Genomic DNA, 25,093 nt, shown 5'->3' with positions numbered 1-25,093 from the left:
CTTCCACATTCTGTAGACGTGGCCTGTGCTCCTCCCTTCCAGGGGTATAACTCTGCATTTGGTTATATTTAAACATATTTAATTGTAATGGAACCAGCAAGGCAAGTCATCTAGATCACTCTGCATAACTGCTTTGTCATCTTTATTTATCACTGAAATAATTTTGGTTCTGCCCACAAATTTTAAGTTAGCAGCAATGTATTTACTTCCAGATCACTGATTTAAATCATAAATTGTACTGGGCCTATTACAAATCCCTGTAGAATCTCACCAACAACTATTTTCAGTTATTCATCAGCCAGCCTGTTTTTAATCTAGTTACATGTGTTTTACTTTTTTTTTTTATTTGCTTAGTACTATTTTTTTCCAATCAGAATGTCATGACATACTAAATCAAACATCTTACAGAAAGAACAGTATAAGAGCCAGACATTTAACTGTATCATGCATATTTGTTACCTCAGAAAATGAACAGGTTAATTGAACAAAAACTTTTTCATAAAACCGTGTTTATATACCTATTAATATTAATAGCATGAATATTTCTTTTAACCTTTTAATCTATAGAAAAGTTGATATGAGTTTAATTATATTACCTGAATTTGACATCAGACTAACCACTCTATGGATACCAAGTTCACCCCATGTATCCTCTCTGAATAATCAAACAACATTGTCAGATTTTTTTTTTGTCTTCTGGATTTTCCTCACTATTCTAAGGGGGTTTTTTAAAAAGAAAAGAGACTTAACACTTCAAGGTCGGAGATCTTTTCAGTGAACTTTTGGGCATCAGTTACTTGGGCTTATGTAACAGGGGGCCTTCTCGGGACCGATCTCACTGTGACCCACCCACCTGTTTCTGGGCTAACTGCCCATGTTCTCACCAGCCACGCCTTGTTGATAATTAACAGATGTCAATTAAGCGGGAGGCTGCCCATTTCTTGCCCCGATACCAGGAGGTGCTATCTGCGGCTCTGTTCCTCCCCTACACCACAGCCCAAGCCTTGCAGATGGCATCCAGAGATTACCATATCACTGGCCCCCCACACTGGGCCCCAGAATCCTACTAATTGAACCCCGCCTGGCTTCCTCTCCTCAGGCAGCCTATTCTGCCTTCATCCTGGGCAGCATAGCTCCCAGAACTGCTTCCCCTTCTGGGTGTGGTCCTCCCAGCACCTTTGGCTCCTCTAGCCCTGGCCCACCTCCAGGCCAGCCGGAGCCCCAGGCGTGCAGCTCTTGGGGGTCCCTCGCGGTGGGCCCTTGGCCCGTCGACCCTTCCGGTCCTGGCCCCAGCATTGACTAGTCAGGGGATGCCCAGACAGGTGCGAGTCTATGGCCTGACTCTCACACTGGGGTCCACCTTCCAAACCCTACACAAAAGGGTAACCCACCCGGTCATGGGGGCTAGGGGTTAAGGCGCCCCGACCCGCCTTTCCCTGGGGTGGTAACTGGCCTGGCATTTCCTGGGGGCTCCCGCACCACGAGAGCCCCACCTGGCCACCCACTCCCGGCAGGACACAGTTTTAGGTCATGCCCAGGACCAGGAGCCTCCTTACCATCCCCTACAGCTCCTCCCTTACCTCTAGATGACACCAGAAGCCCTGCAGCCAGGCAATGTTGTTGCCTGGCCTCCAGCGGCAAAACTGCCCTGCTTATATGGGCAGCCCCAGATTCAAAATGGCTGCCCTCATCAGGCACCTGGCAGCTGCCAGCTCCAGGCCCTTAAAGTGGCAGGCACCCGCAGTGCCCTGCCACAACTTACCAGTTCAAAACTGGTTACTGCCACCAGACATGGTCTAACATCCTCTTTATTTACTAATGGAACAGATTTGTTTTACCCCACTACTCCTTCACTGACTGTGCTCCACAACACAGAGATTTCTGCAGCCTTTTAATCACAATGACTTATAACCTAGGTGAGGAGAGTAAGTCTCCTTGGGGTCAGTGTATATCATTTATTAGGCTGCAAAAGTCCATCCAGTGGCCAGAAGGCAATTTGCAAATCTGCTCCTCCGTGTCTCTCTTTGGGTTTATAACACTCACAGAGAAGAGTTCTGAATGGAGACATCAACTACAGTGACAGAAAAAATCCTCTGGGAGCAAAGATGGTACGAGCTGTGGATAGAATAATTTTGGATTGAAATCCTACTGACAAATGTAACGTTGAAAGATATAATATGCAACTACATAGCTAAAGACAGTATTTTAACATATAAGTATGGAGCTGTACTGAGATTGTATTGGTTACATTAATTCCACCATTTCCAACCTTTTGAGTTCTTGAGCGATACCTTAACATCCTGTACACAGTATACTCATTGGGAGACTAGACGTCTTTGGGCATTTGCTAATGAACCACACAGGTGAGGCGTCTCACTTCCAGGTCACCAACCTGAATCCAGCCCATTTAGGGCAGAAAAAAACCAACCTATCCTATCTAACAATTTTAAATGGTCACTGTGAGATGAATTTGACAGGTCTCAGATTCCGTTCCCATATCACAAGTTCACCACAATGCTTTCCACTAACTAGTAGACCCAGCACAGCTTCCAAAACCTACAAGGACCAAGAAGGAAGTTTCCCTTTTTCATTCCCTTTGTCCCTTGGGAACGAGTTAAGCATACTGGCAGGACAGCATATGTGAGAAACCATCCAGATGCTGTCAAAAAGGTTGACTGTGCAACCACTTTCACTGTACAAACCCTGAAAGCTGTGGATGACCTCTGCAAGCTATTTATTGAAAAGGTGACCAGAATTACAAGGAAGTAGTCTCAGACATGGAGCAACTCTGAAACAGCTAATCACCTGAGTAGCCGCAGATGGCAGACATGATATGCAACTGTGCACACTTCTGCACTCCCCTGTCCGCTCTCAGGAATGGACAAAACTACTAAATAGTTGGTTTTATAATTAATAAGAATAGGTCTAGATTAGGATAAAAAGCATTTACGAACAGTAACACTTTGTTTTAATAGCTTGTTTTATTAATCGGTGAATACATTATCTAAGACCAACATAAAGCTGAACTTTTTCCTAGAGCAGCTGCACAACAACAACTTCAGCTCTATTTTACAAGATTGTAAACTCATTCCCAAATTACCACTGCCAGTTAGCAAGCTAAAATACATCCTCTCATCTGGCTGCAGCCTAGTCCTTCTGTGAGGTCCTGCTAGTAATTCCAGAGATCAGCCTTCCTGCTGATCCTGCCAGCTGGGGACCTTGACTCACCCCAAGGGCAGGGATAAGCCAAAGTCAATAACTATCTCATACAGAGCTCTTAAATATCTCCAAGCCAGCCCTACCCCTCACTACTCTTGCTCAGTTTGCTGAGAAATCTCAGAATTTTCCAGGAAAAATGTTTCTTCCTGGAGTTCCCCAAGCTAATTGCCCATTTCCCTGAGATGCCTCTGTCACCCCACGTTTTTCCCATTATAGGCAGACAATATCTTTGGTGCCCACTCCAACAATAACTTTTTCTGCCTGAGTTTGGGAGTGACAATTGTTTTTGCCCCAGTAACACAATGAGCCAGACATACTTAGCAGCTCCTTAGATAGGCATTCCTCAGTTCCTAGGACATAACAGCTCTTAACAGAAATCTGACCATAAATGCTTGACTCGCCTACATCCCAAAATTGTGAAGATACTTATAGACAGCATAACTTAATCCACACCATGATAAAAATGACATAAATGAATACAGTTCAACATTGGCTTTTGAACAAGACAAAACATAATGCTACTCAAAGTCAAATTCATGGCAAATGTATCTATAAGAGATGCTCTAAACCTGAAAATTATTCCTGCTTTTAGGGTGGGTTCATGAAAGTTAGCTAATATATTAGCTAATATAATGATTGTCAAGCTTTTCAGAGGCAGGGCTTCACCTTGTCTAGACTCACCTTCCAGTCACTTGATTATTATGCCTTTGCTTGCTAGACTGGAGAGCCCTTTATCAAGGTTTTGTCCTCCCATAGGAAGTTACAGACCACGAAGCCATCCCCCCTTAACTTTCTCTTGGGTAACCAAAATAGATTGGACTCCTAGGTCCTTCTTTTAAGACATGCTTTCAAATCCTTCAAACATTCTTGTGCCTCTTCTCTGAATCCTCTCTAACTTATCAATATCCTTTTTGAAGAGTGGAAAACAGACACAGTATTCCAACAGCAGTTACATAATGCCAAATAGTGACTTCCTGTTATGACTTCCTCCTTCCTACATTCAGAGAGAGGTAGTGTGAGAGGAGAGGAAGAAGCCCCCCTCCCAACATGTCCCAGGACCCCACCCAATGAGCACCGATATTTACGGCAGGGTCTGGGACGAGTGGCAGCTGCAAGGAAAAGCTGTTGCAGGCTTGACAGTTCCGATCAGCGAGCCCCGGGGGTGGGGACTGAAGGCAGCGCAGGCTCATCAAAAGGCAGCTGGGGACCCAGCTGCCCAAAGAGTGAGGAACAGAATGCTGGCAGGGAGAAAGCGGACACCGGTGGGGAGAGGTGGACGGCGAAGCCAGGCAAAGAGGAGCAGAACGCCGGCGGGGAGAGGCAGAACGTCGGCAGGGAGATGCAGGTGGCGGAGCCTGATACAAACGGCGGAGCAGGACACATGGCGAGAAGCCCCAGTGTCAGCCAGGGAAACCCGGTGGAGAAAACACCAGGTCCGGGCTCGGGGAGCCGAAGTTTGCCGGAGGGTCAAGTCGGGGAGAATAAGATCGTCCTCACCATCACAGGCGAAGACCAGGCTGCTCCAGAGAGTTCAGGTACCGCAACGGGGAAGGGTGGCAAGCAACGGCAAAACCCTGCGGGCAGCCTGGTGAAGAGGGAGAAACAGGCAGTGACTGGCCCAGAACATGGTAGGGAAGGGGCAAGTTCCACTAGGTGGTGGGATCAGGAGTAATTAACTCCTAGTTTGTTAGTCCCTGGGAAGAGTACCTGGAGAGATGGACAGAATTCCTTCTCCCATCCCAGGGAGGCAGAAGGGTCCTGGGACCAGAGTCCCAGACACTCTATTGGCAGACGCCAAACATCTTCTCTTTTAATTAAGAATCTCCTAAGTTATTGTTAACCCCAGGCTGGGGCATGTTTCGTTACCCGAAGATTGGTCCGAAGACAAGTGATCAATTCAGGAGAGATTGACGGCTGAACAGACCCGACCCTGATCAGGGCAGTCCTCATGGGTGAGACGATATCATCCTGGGAAAGATTACAGGGAGCAGAGTCCTCCCAGGCCATGGATGTGCTAAAGGGAAGGTTTTGAAGCACCACGAAGAAAGACCAGGGTCACAACCCCTCTGGGATCACTGACAGGGAAGTGCCTCCCCATCAATCAACATCGAAGTCATGGCAGGCGAGTAGGGGCAGCGCTCGGAACCATCTAGGTGGCCCCAGGGTGCGGTCTCACCCTGACGTTGCTAGGGAGGAAGGCACCGACCAGAAGGGGGCCAAAGCCTTACAGCACCTACCAACGACAGGTAGTTAATTATGTTAGTCTGAAGTCAGGAAGAAAGCAGGGTAGGATAGCACCTTAAGAGACAAACTGGTTCAAAGTGATGCAACTTGCATAGGTGACAAGGCTTCTTCGTCAGCATCTGATGAAGTATGCCTGTCCTGCCTTCATACATCCAAGGACTGCATAAATCCTTGTCATTTTGTCAAAGTGGGAGCGCCTTTTTAGCTAAGTATCCATTATGACACCCCAAATCCTCTTTTTGAGTCACTACTGTGAAGGATGGCTTAAACGAGTATGTTACTAGACGAGTAAAGTTATATTGTACCACATAAGAATGCATAATTGTTTGATCCCAGCTTCACAAAGATATCTAACGCGGGACTGTATAAGGGATGTCGCCTCATCATTACTGACCAGTGTCCTGGTCACCTGCACTGTCCTAATCATTTGCACTCTCCTAGTCACCTACAAATTTTGAAAGTGATAATTCCTACCAGCCGCAGAAAAAAAATTGTTAAATTGTACAAAGCTAAGAAATTTTCTGTAAGACCCCACTGGAAACACACTTAGGCTATAGTGATTCACCATTTCTGATAACATTCGAGACTTCTCAGGTTGCCAGTTTCTAGTTTATTCGATATGTGCTGTGTTAATTTTATAGCATTCTAGCTTAAGTCAAAGTGTCATATGATACTAAGTCAAACATCTTACAGAAATCTAAGTATATTACAATCAATACTGTTCGCTTTGTCAGCCATATTTAGTGAAAAGAAAAAAAAGAAAATTCAACAGATTAAATTGATATACTCATTGACTGGTATTAATTATAACTTTCTCCTTTAAATTCTTGATTACTGGAAGCTTATATCAATTGTTCTATTATTTTGGTTGGAGCTGACATCTAGCTGAAAAGCTTTTAATTACACAGGTAATCAAATCTGTTCAGACAGCTCTTCAAGCAGCTCTTTTGTAACTCTTGGATGCAAGTTACCTGGATCTCTTGTTTTAAAATTATGTAATTTTAATAACTGGGTAGAAATTGTCCTAGTAACTGCTGTTCAGCATCCTCCAGGTCTTTTTTGCAATTAAAATTTTTTGGAATGGAAGTATTTCATAATCATCTTGGAAAATGACTACATAGGGATCCCTTCCAAAATACAAAACAAATGTAATTATCAAACATTTTCTGCATGATTAAACGACTGTTCCATTCGCATCTAGTATTAGGTCAATACCATTAAATTCCTAACGAGCTTGAAAAACTCTTTATTTCTTTAGCACCTCTCAGTATAGATTCCTCCTGGTATCTAAAACAGCTATAATTTTTTCCTTTTCCTATTCAGGTCGCCACATCTCCAATTCAATTAAAAAATAAAAATGGGAAATATGCACAGGGAAATAATATGCAACCTTACTTTAGGTCAAACACTCAGCAAGGAAAAAAGCCCTGAAGTTCAGGTTTATCGCACAATATTCACTTAACTGTACTGTACTTGCTTATATTTTATACACTTTATAATGATTTAGGGTACACAGAATTCCATGCACAAAGAACCAGAAAAGAAAGGCTCTCCATGAATATGGCAGAACTGCTATGCTTACTCACATATTACATGCACCTTTCTCTCCCAGCAAAAATCAGCTACTGAAGACTGGGATGTGTGTCTTAAGCAAGGAAACGTGGCCCGGAACAGAATGGGGGGATGGGTTGCAATTGTGCCCTGTTTGAAATCTTCCTCCACTCCTGACATTCACAGGGCCTGACAGCCTGATCATGCCAGAGTAGAGCTGCCAAGTCCCTTCCCAAGCTGAGCAGGCAGGCAGCAGCACCTACCACATCCTGCAGCTAGAGTGTTAATGGAACAGCCACAGGTATTTGCTCCCCTCCACCCTTACTGTGGCTGCCTGCATTTTCCCTGCAAAAATGCTCATCAGTATTTTTAAGAAAAAAAAAATTTCTTTCATTTCACCTTCTGAAAACAAAGATGCATGTCTTATCTGGGGGTACATGGCATGCAAGATGATATGGTGATATTGCTGAAAGAGGTTTTCAGTTTTCTGAATTCATGATTTCTTAGATTCTGAACATCTCACCATCACTCAGGTACCAGCTTTGCCTTTTTCTTCATCCTTCCACTGCACCTTGATGTGACGGGACTTGGGTAACCAATAGATTTTAAGGAACACATTTATCAGCTGGGGACAGCTCGGAGGAAAAAAGTTCGACTCCCTAATCCACTTTGAAGGCTATCGTAAGGATAAAAGAGGGATTGGTCACGTTTCTTTGCAATAAAAAGAGGAAAACAGAGGTTGTTCATTTCTCAATGGGGTTTTCAAGCCATGGTTTATACCCAAATTCCAGAAATTAACTTTACAGCAGCAAACCAGTTCAGAACTGAGAAGCTTGTGGTCTTTTCACAAACAGATGCTAGTCTAAGGCATGGACAGTAGGGGTGTGAGAAACAGGTCATATTCGATTCAGATTTCGCCTGAATGAGGGACAGTGATTCAATTCATTGATTTGGATCACTGTCCCAATTTGATTTGGCCGAATCTAAAGATCCAATACCGATTCAGAGAATCAGCGATTCGGCCATAAACATGGCTTTCAATGTTTTTTTCTACATACCTCAAGGTACCAAGCGTGACTCGTGAATGCTGTGATGCTGGGGCGGATGGGGTATCCCACAGGAGCACGGGGGCCCCCCTGCATTCTTGGTGGTGAACCTGGAAGGGGACCAGAAATACTTCTGGTCCCCTTCTGGGTCCACTGCAAGTATTCTGGGGGCCCCCCCGCATCTTCCCGGCTCGCTGATCAGCCAGGGCTGACCCTGGGTGCTCACCCAGACCCAGAAAGCACCAGTCATCGAGCCAGGTGCTCCCTGGCAGACCCAGGAATGCTTCTGGTACACTTCTGGGTCTGTCTCCAGGCACACTGGGGACCTCGCCCCGCGCTCCTGTGAGATGCTCCATCTGCCCCAGCATCTCAGCATTCGTGAGCTGCCTGATACCTTGAGGTACGTAGAAAAAACATTTAAAGCTGTGTCTATGTCCGAATAGTGGAACCTTTCTGAATCTCTCCATATCGATTCAGAGGGTTCCGATTTGATTCATAGAGATTAAAGGATCTCCTGATTTGGAGAGTCGGCCACCGAACTGAATCAGCAACCAAAGCTTTGTACAACCCTAACAGACAGTTGCATGCCTCTCCTAGATACAAGAAGAATGTTGAAAAGTGAAAGAATTTGTCAGACTTCTGTGACTATTTTTGGTGGAAATGTAGAGTGTTGTTCTTAGAGTAGAAGACCAAGTATGGAGGGCCAACCAATATAACGTTTTTCTCTCCTATGCTCTCTTTGCTAAAATCATAGCCAGTAAGAATGAGGTTTTAACTGATAAGCATGACAGAAAGTATGTTACCGTTATCTTAAAGACGACAAGAAAAACAGGTTGAGTCCCTACAGTGGGATTAGGTTCCTAACAGATAAGAACCCACTATGTCAGCCCTTCAGTAATTTCAATATGGTTGCATGAGAAGAGATCGCTGATCTCCTCCTAACAAAGTGTTAAGATCGCTATTCAGATGTACCTTGACTGGAGTTTAGCACAAGATTATTGTGTTTAATCCAGTGAGCAAGGAGCCTAAAATTTCAGGCATCAGTTCCTCATGTGTTCTGAAGGACTTCCCATAGCAGCCAGAAGAAAACGTTGACCCCTTCAGAACTCCAAGTCAGCCTCTCTATGATGTAACAAAATGTCATGGATGAACAAGGAATAGGGTATTTCAGTGTTTCACAGACTTCCAGCAGTCACGCTGTGAGGCAAAAGGGATTTCAGGTCTGGGTGAAGCAGCTTTCCTTCAATCTGAAATAGCAGAAAGGAAGGCAGGACTTTGGTTCTGAAGAACAGTAGTATGCAATGTACAAGAACTGATCAACCAAGCTGGAGCTATCAAAATCAAAGGTTTGGCCAAGTCTTCTCTGGTCACTATGGGGAATCAAAGAGATTGAAGGATAAACAAAAGACTACCTGCCTATATGATAGGGAAAGCATTAGCCAGGGACCTTGGGTTCCAGGCTCCTCCAAAACGGAAAATCATATACTTCTGGCTAATTGATGTCACAAACGGGTCCAGTTACGTATAGCCTCAACACAAAAGGCTGTCCTGGAACATAGAGTTTGACCTCCCATTCACAGTTGGGGGAGAAGCACCTGCTAAGCCAGTGGGGGGGGGGGCCACAAAGTTGGGCAGGCAAGCCACAGATTAGCCCCACACTTTACCCCAAGTGCCACTCCAATCCGCTACCCTTACCCCATCTACTGCTCTGTTTTCTGTTCTTTTGCAAGCCTCATGACTATCATTACCTCTAGAAATCTGACATGCATCTCTGCATCCTGCCAAGCCCATTCATCTGAGCTTTTCAGCCACAATAACAAAGCATTTATTCATCTCCATAGTCTCAGATGGTAGGAAAAGTGCAAAGGGGCTACTCTGCAGATGTTTACGGAGTCTTCCTGCCGTTTCAAGGACATCAGGAACAGTGGGAAAATGCAGAGAGGCATATATAGCTAGTGTTTGCCCAGGCACACAGTGCGTCCACCAACCCTGCAGACACTGAAGATACAGTCCAAGATGTCATGTTACAAAAGTACACAATGCAGGTACACCTGTAAGGAGAAGTAAGTTTTTACTGTAGTGACTGGGTTTGATATCAGTTATGAGGTCAAGGATGCAGAAGTATGCATCCTGAAGGTCAAGAGATATTGAACCATTCCATTGAGTCCAAAATGGGGGAAGGGAGGGTACTATGAAGGCAAGATTATCCACTCCAAATCTTAGCATGCCTATAAACTGTAATCCCAGATGGGTTGCCACTCTTCTTCTTTTCCAGGATCAGAAAGCAATGACTGACAAACCTTTTCCCTGATGTTGGCATGCAGACTCTTTTATTGCCCTTAGGGGAGGGATTCTCAAACTGTGGGTTGTGACCCCCCCTGCGGGTCATGAGCAACTTAAAAGGGGGCCACAAACTTCCCAGGGGGTACACGCGGCAGCGCGGAGAAGCGGTGCGTGGCAGCAGCATGAAGTGGTTGCAGCGGCTGCCATGTGCGAGCTCCCCATCCCCTGCTACCGCCATCCAGCACTCAGGGTCACAGCATCACAAATTTTGAGAACCCCTGCCTTTGGGAAAGAAGTGACTTGATCCTTAAGAAGTGATTGGGAAAGGAAGTTGGGAGTTGGCACCTTGTAAAACTATAGTAGCAGTAAGCAACTTATCCAAGATAACAGACCATATGCACCTGAAGTGAGTCGAACAATTCCCAAGAGACAGTATCAGTGGCTCCATATTCATAGAGGTTGGCTGAAAAGAACCAACATGCACCCGACACATCCTCGGCATGGAACACGAGGACTCTCACAGTCACAGAAGTTTAGGGCTGGAAGGGACCTCATGAGATCATTGGGTCCAGCCCCCTTGTTCTGGACAGGAAAGACTGCTGGGGTCAAATAATCCTGACAAGTTGTGAATTCAGTCTCCTTTTGAAGATCTCCAGGGTACCTATCTGCACCACCCCCACTGGGAGTCTATTCCAGAGTCTGGTCACACAAATCATGAAGAAGTTTTTCTTTATATCCAGTTTGAAACCTTCTAGGATTTTATGACTGCTGCTCCTGGTTTTCCCATGGGATGCTTTGGTGAATAGTCGTCTAGCCCCTGATGCTCTCCCCTGATGTATTTGTAAGCTGCCACCAAATCCCCCCAAAGTTCTCTTTTCTAAGCTGAACAGTCCCATATCTGTCAGCCTTTCCTCATCTGGCTTGCTCTTCAGGCCTCGCATCACATGCTTGCTGGCGTAAGAACACCATTGGCCAAAACTCTAAGCTGGAGCACGAGGGACATGAACAATAGCAGAATGTGCATTTGGACAATCATTCAAAGGAAAAAAAGAGCCCCCAATTTTCTCTGTAATTGTACCTCTCCTAGGATGACAATGTGAGCAAAAGCAATGTGCTGCAACTAGTCCTGGATCAATACAGCTACATCTAACACTAAGTCACTATGGGTATAGTAAAAATGGCAGCATAGTGCAGTGTTGAGCACAACATAAAAACTGGCAACTTTCCCTAGGCTATGAATTAATGAACAATTTACTGTGGGATAAAAGGGGTGGGGCTTTCCCATGGCTGTTGCTCTGCAGTATTGGCTTGGGAGTATGCTTTTATCCCAAGGTAAATAGAAACTAACCCACAGTCATTTATTCTTCTTACATTGAGGGCTACATCTTCCATTTAATTGTCTCTTACTGCAGAGTAGGGACACACAAAGGCAGTTACTATGGAGCACACAACAAAGAGTAGAGCCTCCCCCTCTTTTGCCTCAGGGTATATAGTTCATAGTCTGTACTATGAGAGAGAAATCAGGTGTGTAATTTTGTCTCAGGGCCTACTAACAGCTAAAGAAGGCTGAAGGTAAGGTCTGCATCGGAGTGGTGTGGAATGTAAGCTCTGAAGCTTGAAGCATATGGACCTTGGCAGGGACCATACTCAGCAGAGCTCCACAAAATTGGCTTAGTTATGAAAGAAATTTAAAAGAGCTGAGATTAGATTTATGGAAGGGACAGAGAAAGGAAAGTTCTGGCTGTCCAGTTAGAGGGTGTGGTGTGTACCACTATACTTGCTGTCCCCAGGTGGCAGAGCAGAATGGAGGGAGTTTTGTATTTTCCTTGCTTCTGGGCTTTGCTAGTTGCCACATAGGGCTAGGAAGAATTTTTCCCCCTCCTGTTGCTACATATGTCAGGGTTTTTATTCACCTTTCTCAGGAGCACTGGGTATTGGCTGCAGCCAACACTTGCGATTTTGACTGGGGTAGGCAAATGTTCCTCCTGGGACTAAAACCCAGCTGTTCCCAGTGAGAGGATCTTGCCTCTCCACTCAGAGACGGACAAATCTCCACATTTACCATATACATGCATACGTCTCTTTCTATCCTGAACTTTGCAGCTAGCAACTTGTTGGAGTTTTTACCTTCTAAGTAGCTGAAATGAAGTAGCCTGACCTTTCCAACACACCTATGAACAAACCTGGAAAATTTCAACCCAAAGACTGATATTCTGTACAATTATAAGCATATAAAAATAACAAATGGATACTATTTTGCAAATGTTATGTTTCATTTTACACAGTTCAGCCAGCCATGAAGGACCAAGTCCCTTTAGAATTCCGAGTCTTCCTTGAAAATGCTGACCACCATTGCCAGAACTTGCTCAGTTTGGCTTCAAAGAGCTGGCAAGGTCACTATACAAAATGGAAGGGCCACAGGAGTCATTCTAGGGGGTTGACAGTTATTACTATGATTCTTACAACTGGCTGTAAGATTAACACCATAGAAAACCTGAACAGATTAAATGGATTTTATGTAACTTGATTATAAATTAAATTTAAGCAGAAGTCTCCTGCAGTGATTAAATTTTATTTCTCAAACTTACAACAAAACAACACAGCCCTTTTTCTCTCTCCAATTATTTTCTCAATAACTAAAGGGGATCATTTTTGGAAGGTTAATATGTTCAGAAGTTATGAAATGACGGAAATCTCTTCAAATTAAAGTGATGTTAAACACAATGATGGCTTAAAAGAACAGAGATTTAAATAATGACTAAATGACTATTTCTGAAAAAAAATATTGTTAAATGTACAGCACAAGGAAGGTGACAAAAATACAGTGTACAAGCTGTATGGACCGGTGATACTGATAAAGAGGGCGGCAGTTAGAATCAGCATATTCATTTCCACTGATAAGCATAATTACCAACTAACAAAACACAAAATCATAGAAAGTTTCCATAAGGACCAAAAATAATTGCTATTATAGAGAGAGGAAGCAGCATGAATAAACTCTTACAACAGGAATAGACCATTCATTTTCACAAGGGGTTAATCTGACTTTTGGTCACTTTTTTCTCTGACTAGTTGATACTTCCTTGTAAACTTGCAAATTCAGGGGAAAAAACCCACAGCTTAAACATAGGAATAAGAAATTCTAAGGTACATCCTTGTTTTCTACTGAGCTTTGGAATGCATGCTTCATGTACCACCCCTCCATCCCCCACACAGGTCCCCAAGGAAATACACACACAGATGTTTGTACAGCTTCTCCTCTCCCTACCCCTCACAAAGGTTTAAAAGGGAAAATATTTTTAAAAAGATAACTGAAAATGAGCCTCAATCACAGATTTATACAGAGAAAATGAGACAGCTATTCAATTCAAGTCTACTCTGTCGACATTATCCTGCTTAATAAAGTGTTGCTAAGCCAGTGTTGTGCGTTGTTCAAAGATAACTCTGGGCAAAATAGCCCTTTGTTCCATGTTCCACATGGCAGCAGAGTTGTTTTGACAGAGTACAAGACAGTCAATGTTACATTTTCTGGCCCAATGAAAGAATCATCACTACAAGTAAAGCATGTCCCCCTTTTCTAAAACCGTTTTCATCTGTGGCATACCAGAGTAAACAAAACCTAATTAGGCTGCATTTTTTGCCTTGCTGCAGTTACCTCAATCAGCTGAAAAAAGACAATTTCACCATATGCCAAACCAATTAGACAGAGAAGTGCCTTATAACACCACTTAAAAGTGTTTTCTACTGATAAAATGATATTCTATACACAAGGTGCACATACATACATATGTCAGTTTCAGTTATCTTCCATTATATAGATGAAATATCATAAATGGTAATAGGCATTTTGCAAAGTTATGAGAAAACTAAAAATAAAAAAACAAAAGCTATTCATACAGCATTATTAGTCCTAAATGCTCTTTAACCATTCTATACCAAGCATTTTAAAATAGGTATTAAAACTGAATTTATCAGTTTAAAAAAATCCAAATTCTACATGGAAAAATCACCAAAAAAAGGCTATTTTAAAAAATCATTTAAACTTTCTAGGCTTAAATAAAATAATAATTTCTTGTATACCCCCTCCTCTTCCCTTATACAGTTAAATGCAAATTCTCCTGTACAGTCGTAGCTTACTGCATACATAGCTGATACGCCACCTACTGCAAAACTGAGCTGACAGTCCATGCATTGCTAGCAGCATTTCCATTCCATCACCGTGCCGGAGCTGAATAAAGGTGCTTTTAAATACCTCTTTTTCAAGCAAACAAGAACCGGACAAAGCAGCTGTCTTTTTACTCTGCCTTAGAGAATGGAGCGAAAGATAAACAAAAGAGAAAAGGAATATGAAGAAAGACACAGCAACTCTGAGGGCTCTGATCAAGACAAGAACTGTAAAATGTCTCTGATTACCCTCAATGTTGGTGGATATCTGTATATTACACAGAAGCAAACACTAAGCAAGTACCCAGACTCTTTTCTTGAAGGTGTGGTAAATGGAAAAATTCTGTGTCCATTTGATGCAGATGGCCATTACTTCATAGATAGGGATGGACTCCTTTTCAGGCACATTCTGAACTTCCTACGAAATGGAGAACTTCTTCTACCAGAGGGGTTTCGAGAAAATCAACTTTTGGCACAAGAAGCAGATTTTTTTCAGCTCAAGATTTTATCTGATGCAGTGAAATCAAGGTGGGAGAAAGAACAGCTAGCATCCAGAGAGACTACTTTCCTGGAAATAACTGACAGCCACGACCGTTCACAAGGTCTTAGAATCTTTTGTAATGCTCCAGATTTCATAGCAAAAATCAAATCTCGAATTGTGCTAGTATCCAAAAGCAGGCTTGATGGATTTCCAGAGGAGTTTTCAATATCTTCAAATATTATTCAATTTAAATACTTCATAAAGTCTGAAAATGGTACACGACTTGTACTGAAGGAGGACAACACCTTTGTCTGCACCCTGGAAACACTTAAGTTTGAAGCTATAATGATGGCTTTAAAATGTGGATTTAGACTGCTGACCAGTCTGGATTGTTCCAAAGGGTCAATTGTTCACAGCGATGCACTTCATTTTATCAAGTAATTACAAAGACAAAGGCAACGAGCATGCAGTCCAGTAAACCTCATTTAACTACAGCACCCAGGCATCACAAATAATGTATCTAACTAGCCTTGTACCACAGAGCTCTACTGCTAATCAATTAATGTGACCTAATGGTATGTAAATTCCATAATAACATTCATCTCTGAGTTATTTGTGCTGAACAAGAATTTTATGCCTAAATTTAATAATAAAAAAAAATTGCTAAACATTGTAAATCCAGATCAAATACTGCTATTTGCATATGTTTCCTTCATGCTGCCTTTCATCCAGAGAGTGTAGCTGAAACGGTTCTGTGTACTTGTATGACTAACATGCCTACACCTTATTGTTCAGCTGAACAGTGCTGGAAGTATTTTCATTTAATATCCAAGCTTAAAAATGTTTTGCTTATGAAAAAATTCACACTGGATTTTAACTGGAATAAAACATTTTGAGTGTTCATTACAGTTTCTGCAAATCTATTAAAAACAAATTATACTAAAATGCAATGAGACTAAAAAGGTTTAAAAGGCATCAACTTGATTTTGAAATTAAACACCTATGATTCTACAGCTCACATACTTGAAAGCAAATTAGTGACTGAGCTGTACATTTCATGAGGATTATCAAAGAAAATGCCTACACAAAAACTAGCATAGCTTTCTTTTCTTATTTCCTCCCATACCTATTATAGGACATATTTGTATTCATTAAGGTAGGTAGAACTTGTTTATTTAAAATATATGTATTTAAAGGTTATTCAAAAGGTTTTGCATACAATGTCAAGCAACAGGTTTTCAAATAATGACATCCTACTATGCTGAAGTTGGTGTTTCTCACTAATTACTGCTGTTCACAAAGAGTAGCAAATTAACAGATTCATTGCTTTGCACAATGGCTTGCTAATAGTACCTGGAATTTCTAGTTTTGAACAGAACACCTGCTGGTATTTGACCTGCATAAGTGTAAATGGTAAATTAGATGTCTTTCTTCTTTCACACCATCCATACTATTTATTATCTACTCCCTTCTTTCACTGATTTTTATTACAGTATCAAGATATATCTTTCACATGCAACTAATTAAATATGAGGTAGATGCTTGCAGTTCAAAAACCTTGGATTAGACACGACTGTCATGTAAGCAGATGAATATTCACTTCACCTTTGAAGTCAAATGACATTGCACCTACTTATACAAGTTCTGAGTTTGTTCATTTTAAGTCTGCTATCATGCATGGCTCAAATTAAATCAAGTTTGAGTTAACTGATGAACTGATGTTGTCCACTTCTATTGCAACATGAATCTGTACTTCAACTAAAATAGGCAACAACTGAGTCTCTCACTGAAGTCAAACTTGTAACATAGACAGCAGTTAGATTGCTAAACAAGAGAATTTCTTTAGAAAAAAGGAAAAAAAAAGAGGGGGGGGGTACACGATAGTATTTCCAAGTGGGAAACTCTCTGAAATTCCTTTACAAAGTGAGTAACATTACCCCAAACAATGCACTTTTCTACTTAGCCTCTATGTACAAAACTCAGGAATATTTACAAGTTGAAAAAGTTACTGTTTCAAATAATTCAGTACACTGTAATTTTCAAATTAGTATATTTACAGTTACACTTCTCTAAAAAATAAATATGAAAGCTTACATGAAACAAATTTAGAAAAATCAGCCAAATGTTAAAAAGATGAAGACCAGAGATGCTACGGCCCAAACTAACAGTGAACAAATTGCAGGAAAAATCCTTCAGAGATCTGTCATCTTAGCACTAAGTGAGTAACAACAAGTGGACAAGCAATTGAGGAAACACCATAACTGCCCTACAAATCATAAAGAAGTATGTTTCCAGTGCTGTCAAATATGTAACCTGGAGAGGCAGTCTGGAGGAGGCTGTTGCTCAAAAGATGTCAAATCATCCATTTTCTTTTAAACATTTTAGCTATAACCTTCAGTTCTAATGAAGACTTGATTGGGATTTTAAATGACTGTAGAGTTTTAAAGAAAGAAAACGCTAAAAAAAAATTCATTTAAATGGTTAATAAAAAAACTGATATGCTGCAGATGCCTGCCTTTTGGACTGACTTCTTTAAAAGCCAAACACCAAGAAACTGCAATGGATTAATGTCTAAGAGAACTACTATTTTCTTTACCATAAGATTTTATCCTAATGTATAAAAACAGGAGAAAATCCAAACACTTCTGTACTGCTAGGGAAAAGTTTCCATGAGAAAACATTTTTTATTATTGAAACATTGTAATCCATACTTAAATTCCTACCAGCTTGCCAGAAAGCAGCATAAAAAACAGATTCATCACAAATATTTTGTGATGGTATTCTAGACTTACTCTTAAAGGCTTAAACAGAAAGCTTTTTTCTTGCTAAGACTTAGGGTGACCACTCTCCCCTTTAAAAAGTTGATTGTTGAAACAATTCAGACAGCTTCATCACTTGAACTGTATTGTATTTGAGGTAAAAACTGTCTCTATTGAGGCCAAAGAAACACCCACCAATTTTATATTATTTTTGTTTTGTAAGATTCATGTGATTAAAAATTGCTTACAAAAACACTTCACAGTTAGTTCTCACGGAAAATATCCGTGGCATCAATGTTTAACAGCAGACACTTGAAAGCACCTGTTGTCACATCAATTTAAAGTATATCACATTTTCACATGCACTTCACCATTTTCAGGGCTGAAGTTTCATGCTTGGTTTCCAATTGCAGGGATTTTGCTCAGCTGTTTAAGATGAGGATTTATACAGGAGGGCTCATAAGGGAGGACAAAATGAATTCTCTTCATGTCATATAAAAACAGATATTGTTGCTTTAGACAAAACTCCAGCTAGAATGGCTGATGTTTGAAATTACATATAGGCTGGGGGACATGTACCATTTTCAGTTTGAAAAAAAGATTTTGTTACAAAAATACCATTGAAAACCGTATGTTGCGAGTAGAGAATAGTAACCCTTTCCCTTTAGTCTAGAGATGCTTCCATGCATAAATAACTGTATGTACCCGCAGCTCATTAGAAATATACTTGAATTCAAACATCATTGATACTGCAGAATCACATGCTTAGCCATCAGAAAAATACTAACTGTTAAGGTCGTACTGGTAATATTAGTTTAGATTTAATGTACAAGTGACATATTTTTTATTCCACTTTTTCTTGGTATGGGCTTGGCTGCCACGGACATCATAAGGGCACAGCTATAAGCCCAGAGGGAGCGCTGGGAAGGAATTGCAATTCAGTCATACCATATTTACTCGAATAGAAGATGACCCTGATTATAAGATGACCCCCCCCCCCATTATTAGATTCTATATATGGAAAAATTTAAAATTTGTTTTAATTTTCCAGGTATAGAATCTAATTATTGGAGGCCTACTTTGAGTTTGTCTGCCTCCCAGGGCTACAGTAAGGAAAAGAAATTTGGGGGGTTAGGTAGCCCCTTTGTTTTCTACTTCCTCCCCACTTTTTCCCCAGGGCAGTCCTTCCCCTTCTCCTTCTCCTTACAGTCAGACCCTCCTCTCCCTAAGTACATGGAAATGAAGAGCAAATTTGAAAACAATAACCTGGACATTAAACATGGCTGTAGCAATGTGCATATAGTTCCAATATACTTCGTTCATCCAGAACTGATGTTACTTTTTTTTTTTTTTTTAGCAACTGCTGCAAGTTTTAGCACAGATACTCCATAAACACACTTTTGAGCAACACTTTGGCACGTACTCATATGTAGTACAAATTATGTGTGATATTATCCCAAATCCAAAGGCTTGTGAATTCACTACACAGTTCATTGGGCTGGGCCCCACCAGTGTCAACAGCATTTTAAGCCATGATGACCTCATAGCTCAGCACTGCTCAGTATGTGTGTGTACACCAGATGCCCTCCACAAAGGAGCCACGTGCTAATTAGCCACCACTCATGACTGGAACCAGGGCTAGGGACAGAAGTTACAGATTCATAGATTGAAAGGAGCTGGAAGGGACCTTGTAGATCATCAGGTCCAGTCCCTTGCGCTAAGCAGGAAGAGACAACTGGGGTCAAGTGACCCCAGTGAGGTGACTGTCCAGCCTCCTTTTGAAGATTTCCAGGGTAGGTGACTGCACAACCACCGGAGGGAGTTTAATTCCATAGTCTGGACACCCTGATTGTGAAGGAGTTTTTCCTGGAATTGAGCCTGAAATGGTCTTCCAGGAGTTTGTATCCATTGTTCCTGGTCTTCCCCAGGAGTTCTTGATGTAGAGGTATGCTGCTACCAAGTCCCCTCTCAGCCTTCTCTTCTGGAGGCTTGTCTTGCAAGTCTGTGATCATACAGGTGGCTCTTCTCTGCACCCTCTCAAGTTTTTCCACATCCTTGTTCAAGTGCAGTGCCCAGAACTGGACACAGTACTCTAGCTGCGGTCTCACCAGTGTGGAGTACAGTGAGAGTATCACTTCCCTAGTTTTGCACAAGATGCATTGGTTAATGCATGCCATGTGTTGTTTGCCCTGATGGCCACAGCATTGCACTGCCGGCTCACGTTCATGAGATGGTCAATCACTACCCATAGGTCCCTTCTGGCTGTGGTGCAAGGCAAATTGTTGCCACCGAGCCTGTAGGTATTTCGGGGATTGTTTGGAGCACCTTACGCTTCTGAGCGTTGAACTTTATCTGGCTCTGGTCCACCCAACTCTCCAGCTTGTCCAGGTCCGCCTGTACCTGCAACCCATGTTCTGGCACGACCACACTCCTCCACAACTTGGCATCATCCGCAAACTTGGCCAGCTAGCTTTATACCCCCACATCCAAATCATTGATAAAGATATTGAAAAGCACTGGTACTAGCATGGACCCCTGAGGAACACCACTGGCCACTTCTCTCCAGGACAACACAGATCCATTTATGAGAACTCTGTGGGTCCTACTATGCAGCCAGTTTTCCACCCACTGAACTGTTGAGCAGTTAAGCACACAATTTTCCAGTTTTCCCACAAAGATATCGTGGGATACTAGATCAAAAGCCTTTTGGAAGTCTAGGTATATAATGTCAACCTTCTCTCCCATGTCCAGGTGGTGAGACACCTGTTCGTAGAAGGAGATGAGATTGGTAAGACAAGACCTACCCATAACGAAGCCATGCTGGCTGTCATTCAGAATATTACCCTCAATGAGCGTATCACACATAGATTCTTTAATGAGTTTTTCCAGGATTTTCCCTGGACTGGAGGTTAGGTTGATTGGCCTATAGTTGCCTGGGTCCTCCCTCTTCCCCTTCTTGAAGATGGGCACAATGTTGGCCCTCTTCCAATCCTCAGGGATCTGCCCTGTGCGCCACGATTTCTGAAACAGTTTTGCCAGGGGGACGGCAATGACCTCAGCCAGCTCCATCAGCACTCTCGGGTGAAGTCCATCCAGTCCTGCTGACTTATAAATGTCTAGCTTTTCTAGTTGGTTTTGCCCCAGCTCAGAATCCACAGTGGGAAGGATATCATTCCCACCATGCCCCCTGTGATCCTATTCTTGCTTATCTTTCCCCTTGGTCGGGTGAAATACCAAAGCAAAGCGGGCATTCTGGAGTTCAGTTTTTTCCTGAGTGTCCATTACCAGCTGTCCCAAGGTGTTAATCAGGCAGGGCGCCCAGCGCTTCCACTTGTTTTCCTTCTGCTCCCTACATACCTAAAGAAGGACTTCTAATTGTCTTGACTCTCTTGGCTAACTTAAACTCGGTTACCACCTTAGCTTTCCTAATCATTTCCCTACAAGTGTGGACCATTGTTGTATAGTCCTCCTTGACTGTCCCTAGCTTTCAGTGTGTGTACGTCTTTTTTTTTTTCTTCAAGAGGACCGCAATGTCCCTATTGAGCCAGGAGGGCTTACCAGACCTTCTGCTACCTTTCCTCTTCATGGAAAGAAATCCATGGGAATGGATTTCTTTTGTGCTTCAAGGATCGTGTCCTTGAGGAATGACCACTCTTCATGCACCCCATTCACCTTTCATCCCTGGTCCTGCATCACTCCCCCTACTAATGCCCTGAGCCTGTTGAAATCAGCATTTGTGAAGTTCAGGACTTCAGTCCTGCTAGTTGATTTGTCAATCTTGCGGTAGACAGTGAACCTGATGAGCTCACGGTTGCTGTTGCCCAGGCTACCCTCAACATTCAAGCCACGCACCGCATCATCTCCTTCAGCCAAGACCAAGTCTGGGAGAGCAGTACCTCTGGTTGGCCCTTGCACTTCCTGGGTCAGAAAGAGCTCCTTGATTACAGTTAAGAAGCTACATGACCAATCCGACCAGCCAAGTGTTCCTCCCAATCTATGTCTGGATAATTGAAGTCACCCATGAAGTCCCATGCATGCACAGCCTCTGTCAGTTCTTGAGAGAACTCCAGATCAAGCTCCTCCCCTTGGTTTTGTGGCCTGTAGTAAGTGCCCACAGTTAGGTCTCTCTCACCTCGCCCCCTCTCCACCCCCCAAAGCTTGACCCAGAGGTTTTCAAGCTGCTTATCTTTGAAGCCAATGTCAGTCCCTCACATAGAGAGCCACCCCTCCGCCTTTTCTCCCTGCTCGGTCCCTTCTGTGCAATTATACATAAGCCAGTTTAAGTGATCAGAAACTGGTTTAAACCTGTAAACAGAACATAAATTCAGTGCACATAAAACCATTTCAAAATGGCAGAAACTAGTTTAAGATAAACCTGGTTGAATGTAATATCAGACTTAACTAATTTAGGTCAAATCTGTTTGTGAAACTTCTGTGTCCCAGGGCCACAGGACCAGGAGAGGGGGAAGCCGTGTTTACAGGCAAACCCCAGTTCAAAAAAGAAAGAAAAGAAAACCCCAACATACCTCTTGTAGGGGCTGGGAGGAACAAGGAAACGCGTGGCAGGAAACCACCCGTGCGGTTCATTAGCCATGCTTATATCCAGCTTGCTCTAGTGCCCCACAGCTTCTAGCCTGAACCACTGCAGGCACGTAGCTGCATTTCTGGAATCAAAAGTTAATGTTGGTTCAATCTAACCTGCAAAGATTGAATGAACTCAGGCTCAGGCTTTTTGAATGCCTGTACTTAGCCTAGGTGTTCTTGTCACAAGCCCTGGGATGCTCCAAAAATTTATATGCAGATAAGGCACAGGGAAACCTGGTCCAGCAGGGCCATACTACTAATTATATGCACCAGGCTGAGAGGTTGTGACAGAGGGATTCTGTTTGGTGATATTTGCCAGGCATTTAAAGAGTCAGCAGTGATGGTGACTGTGCTTAATGGGCACTAATATATGGCTTATTCAGAAGAGCTCACTAACCTATCCTTGTGGTAGCTCCCTATTAGCATCTCAGTCTTTTGGCTAAGATCAAGCCTTTTTTAGCAACAAGAGGAGGGTGTCAGGGCTAGCTCCAGCCCTTCCAGTGCTGTCTTGGTTTTGCAGTACCTCCAGGCTTGGTGCCAGTTTCCCATGGAGGGAACACCTGCCCATTTTTTTTTAAATGCCAAAAAAGTTCTCATCAGCATGTTTGGCCAATGTAGTCCATGTGTTTTATAGTCAAACTCAGTGTTGGCTGCATTTAGTCAGCTTCATAGCTGGTTTACATTGCTAAGCACATGCTGCTTTTGGCAGCAGTTTAATGATAGACAATGTATTTAGTGAGATTTCCTTGTATGCGATTATAAGACGAGAGGTTTTATTCCTCATGCCAATTGGGGGAGGGGAAACCTCATTTTGTATTAAAATAAATACAGTAATTTCTCTGCTGCTCTCCACTTCTTCTGGTGGGAAAAGTAGGTCATGCCATTCCATTCAGAGGTACAACTGCTCTCCCCCTCTCACCTGACCAGCTCTGCTAATGACAGTTCTCCACCCATTTGCTTGTATGGCAGACACCTCTTCTTCTCCTGTGCTCAATTCAGGTAGCCTTAAACTAGCTGCATTGGATAGAGAAGAGCACCCCCCATGCCCCATTAATTCTCCGCATGGCTACTTAAGACATGGGACAATTGCATTCTATATTTATAACAATTCTCTGTTGAGGCTTAAGTCTGTAATGAAATATACAGCGGAAATTAATATTTCAGGAGCCGATTTCAACTTTAATGCCTGTGACCACTATTTGATCTCATGACCTTACTACTGCGTTTTTTCAAAAATGGGTAATACACATTTCTGTCATACATAAATTAATACTTTGCACCTGTAATTATTACAACCGCATCAATCTCAACCAGTCTGGGACAAGACCTCCTTTTTTTTAAAATGGGTAATTCATTTTCCTTATACAAACTCCACTTGCATTATCCAATGGCATTTATTATTTTCAATACAGTGGATCATTTTACATCATTTGCATACAAGCAACTTATATAGAAAAGTGCCACACATTTGATTTCAAAATAAGTAAAAATATTTTGAGAAACTTGTTGGTATTGCCCAAAGGTGGACATAAGTGGGAGGAAGCAACACGATTACAATTTAACAGTGTTAATTGAGACCTGCTTTAATTAGTACAAAGAGAATAAAGTAAGAATTTCACTGAGAATGTCAGTGATAAACAGGACAGTAAGTGCTTGATTACTGATGTGGAAAAGGCAGAAGAGAAAAAGACTGAGCAAAGTAATGTCACAAGGTGTTTTTATTCAGAAAAAAGGAAAACATCCAGAAAAAGTACTGAGACTGGGATCAGCCTTGGGTTTGTAAAGAGCAAACCAGGAGAGTAGAAAGGCAAGGAAATTATAGGCGATAAAGTCAGCACCCACCATACTGATAGACAAAGTACAGCAAAATATTCTGTCATAGATTAAGTTAGCGAAGTTGAGATGGGTGGAAGAGAAAAAATGGTGAAACAGGAAAACTCAAGAGCAAATGAATCACCAGAAAAACATCTGCACTTTCAGAGAAGTAATAGTGGGTCTCAAACATCCTGAAGGATGGGCCTAGAATGCATCAAGGGAGTCTTATAGATGTTGTAACAGACACAAACCAACATTTCCAACCAATAATAAGTGGGCAACTGCGGTAGTTTAGCCCTTAAGGAGAGGTCCCAGATGATTGGAAAAGGGCAAATATAGTGCCCATATTTAAGAAAGGGAAGAAGGAGGATCCAGGGATCTACAGAACAGTCAGCCTCACCTCAGTCCCTGGAAAAATCATGAAGCAGGTCCTCAAGGAATTCATTTCTAAGCATGCAGAGGAGAAGGTAGTGATTAGGAACAGTCAGCATGGATTCACCAAGGGCAAGCCAAGCCTAATCAACTGATTTTCTTCCATGATGAGATGACTGGCTCTGTGGATACAGGAAGAGCAGTGGATGTGGTGTACCTTGACTTTAGCAATGCTTTTGATACTGTCTCCCACAACATTCGCGCAGGCAAGCTAAGGAAGAATGGGCTGGATGAATGGACTGTAAGTTGGATAGAAAACTGGCTGGAGCATCAGGCTCAGAGGGGCAGCTGGTATAAGTGGAGTGCCCTTGGGCTGGTTTTGTTCAATGTCTTCATCAACAACCTGGAAGATGGCATAGAGTGCACCCTCAGCAAGTTGGCAGATGACACCAACCTGGGGCGAAGAGTAGATATGTTGGAGAGAACAGCTAAGATTCAGAGTAACCAAGACAGATTGGAGGATTGGGCCAAAGGAAATCTCATGAGGTTCAAAAAGTACAAGTGCAGAGTCCTAC

General features: G+C 42.5%; 2 protein-coding genes and 1 pseudogene across 3 annotated transcripts in view; 2 read left to right on the top strand and 1 right to left on the bottom strand.

Moving 5' to 3' along the window:
• Positions 1 to 25,093, bottom strand: part of GTF2F2 (general transcription factor IIF subunit 2) — a 158,796-nt gene that overhangs the window by 92,160 nt on the left and 41,543 nt on the right. The gene's annotated exons all lie outside the window — the stretch shown is intronic.
• KCTD4 (potassium channel tetramerization domain containing 4) lies at positions 14,393 to 16,487 on the top strand. Its single transcript, XM_006260683.3, has one exon. The coding sequence runs from the start codon at positions 14,656 to 14,658 to the stop codon at positions 15,427 to 15,429; it is 774 nt and encodes a 257-aa protein (XP_006260745.1). The 5' UTR covers positions 14,393 to 14,655; the 3' UTR covers positions 15,430 to 16,487.
• LOC132247964 (U2 spliceosomal RNA) lies at positions 22,751 to 22,876 on the top strand (annotated as a pseudogene).

Source organism: Alligator mississippiensis, chromosome 1 (assembly GCF_030867095.1).
Source record: "Alligator mississippiensis isolate rAllMis1 chromosome 1, rAllMis1, whole genome shotgun sequence".
NCBI classification, from domain to species: Eukaryota; Metazoa; Chordata; order Crocodylia; family Alligatoridae; genus Alligator; species Alligator mississippiensis.
The sequence above is the reverse complement of the archived record's forward strand: the minus strand, read 5'-3'. Positions and strand labels throughout refer to the sequence as shown.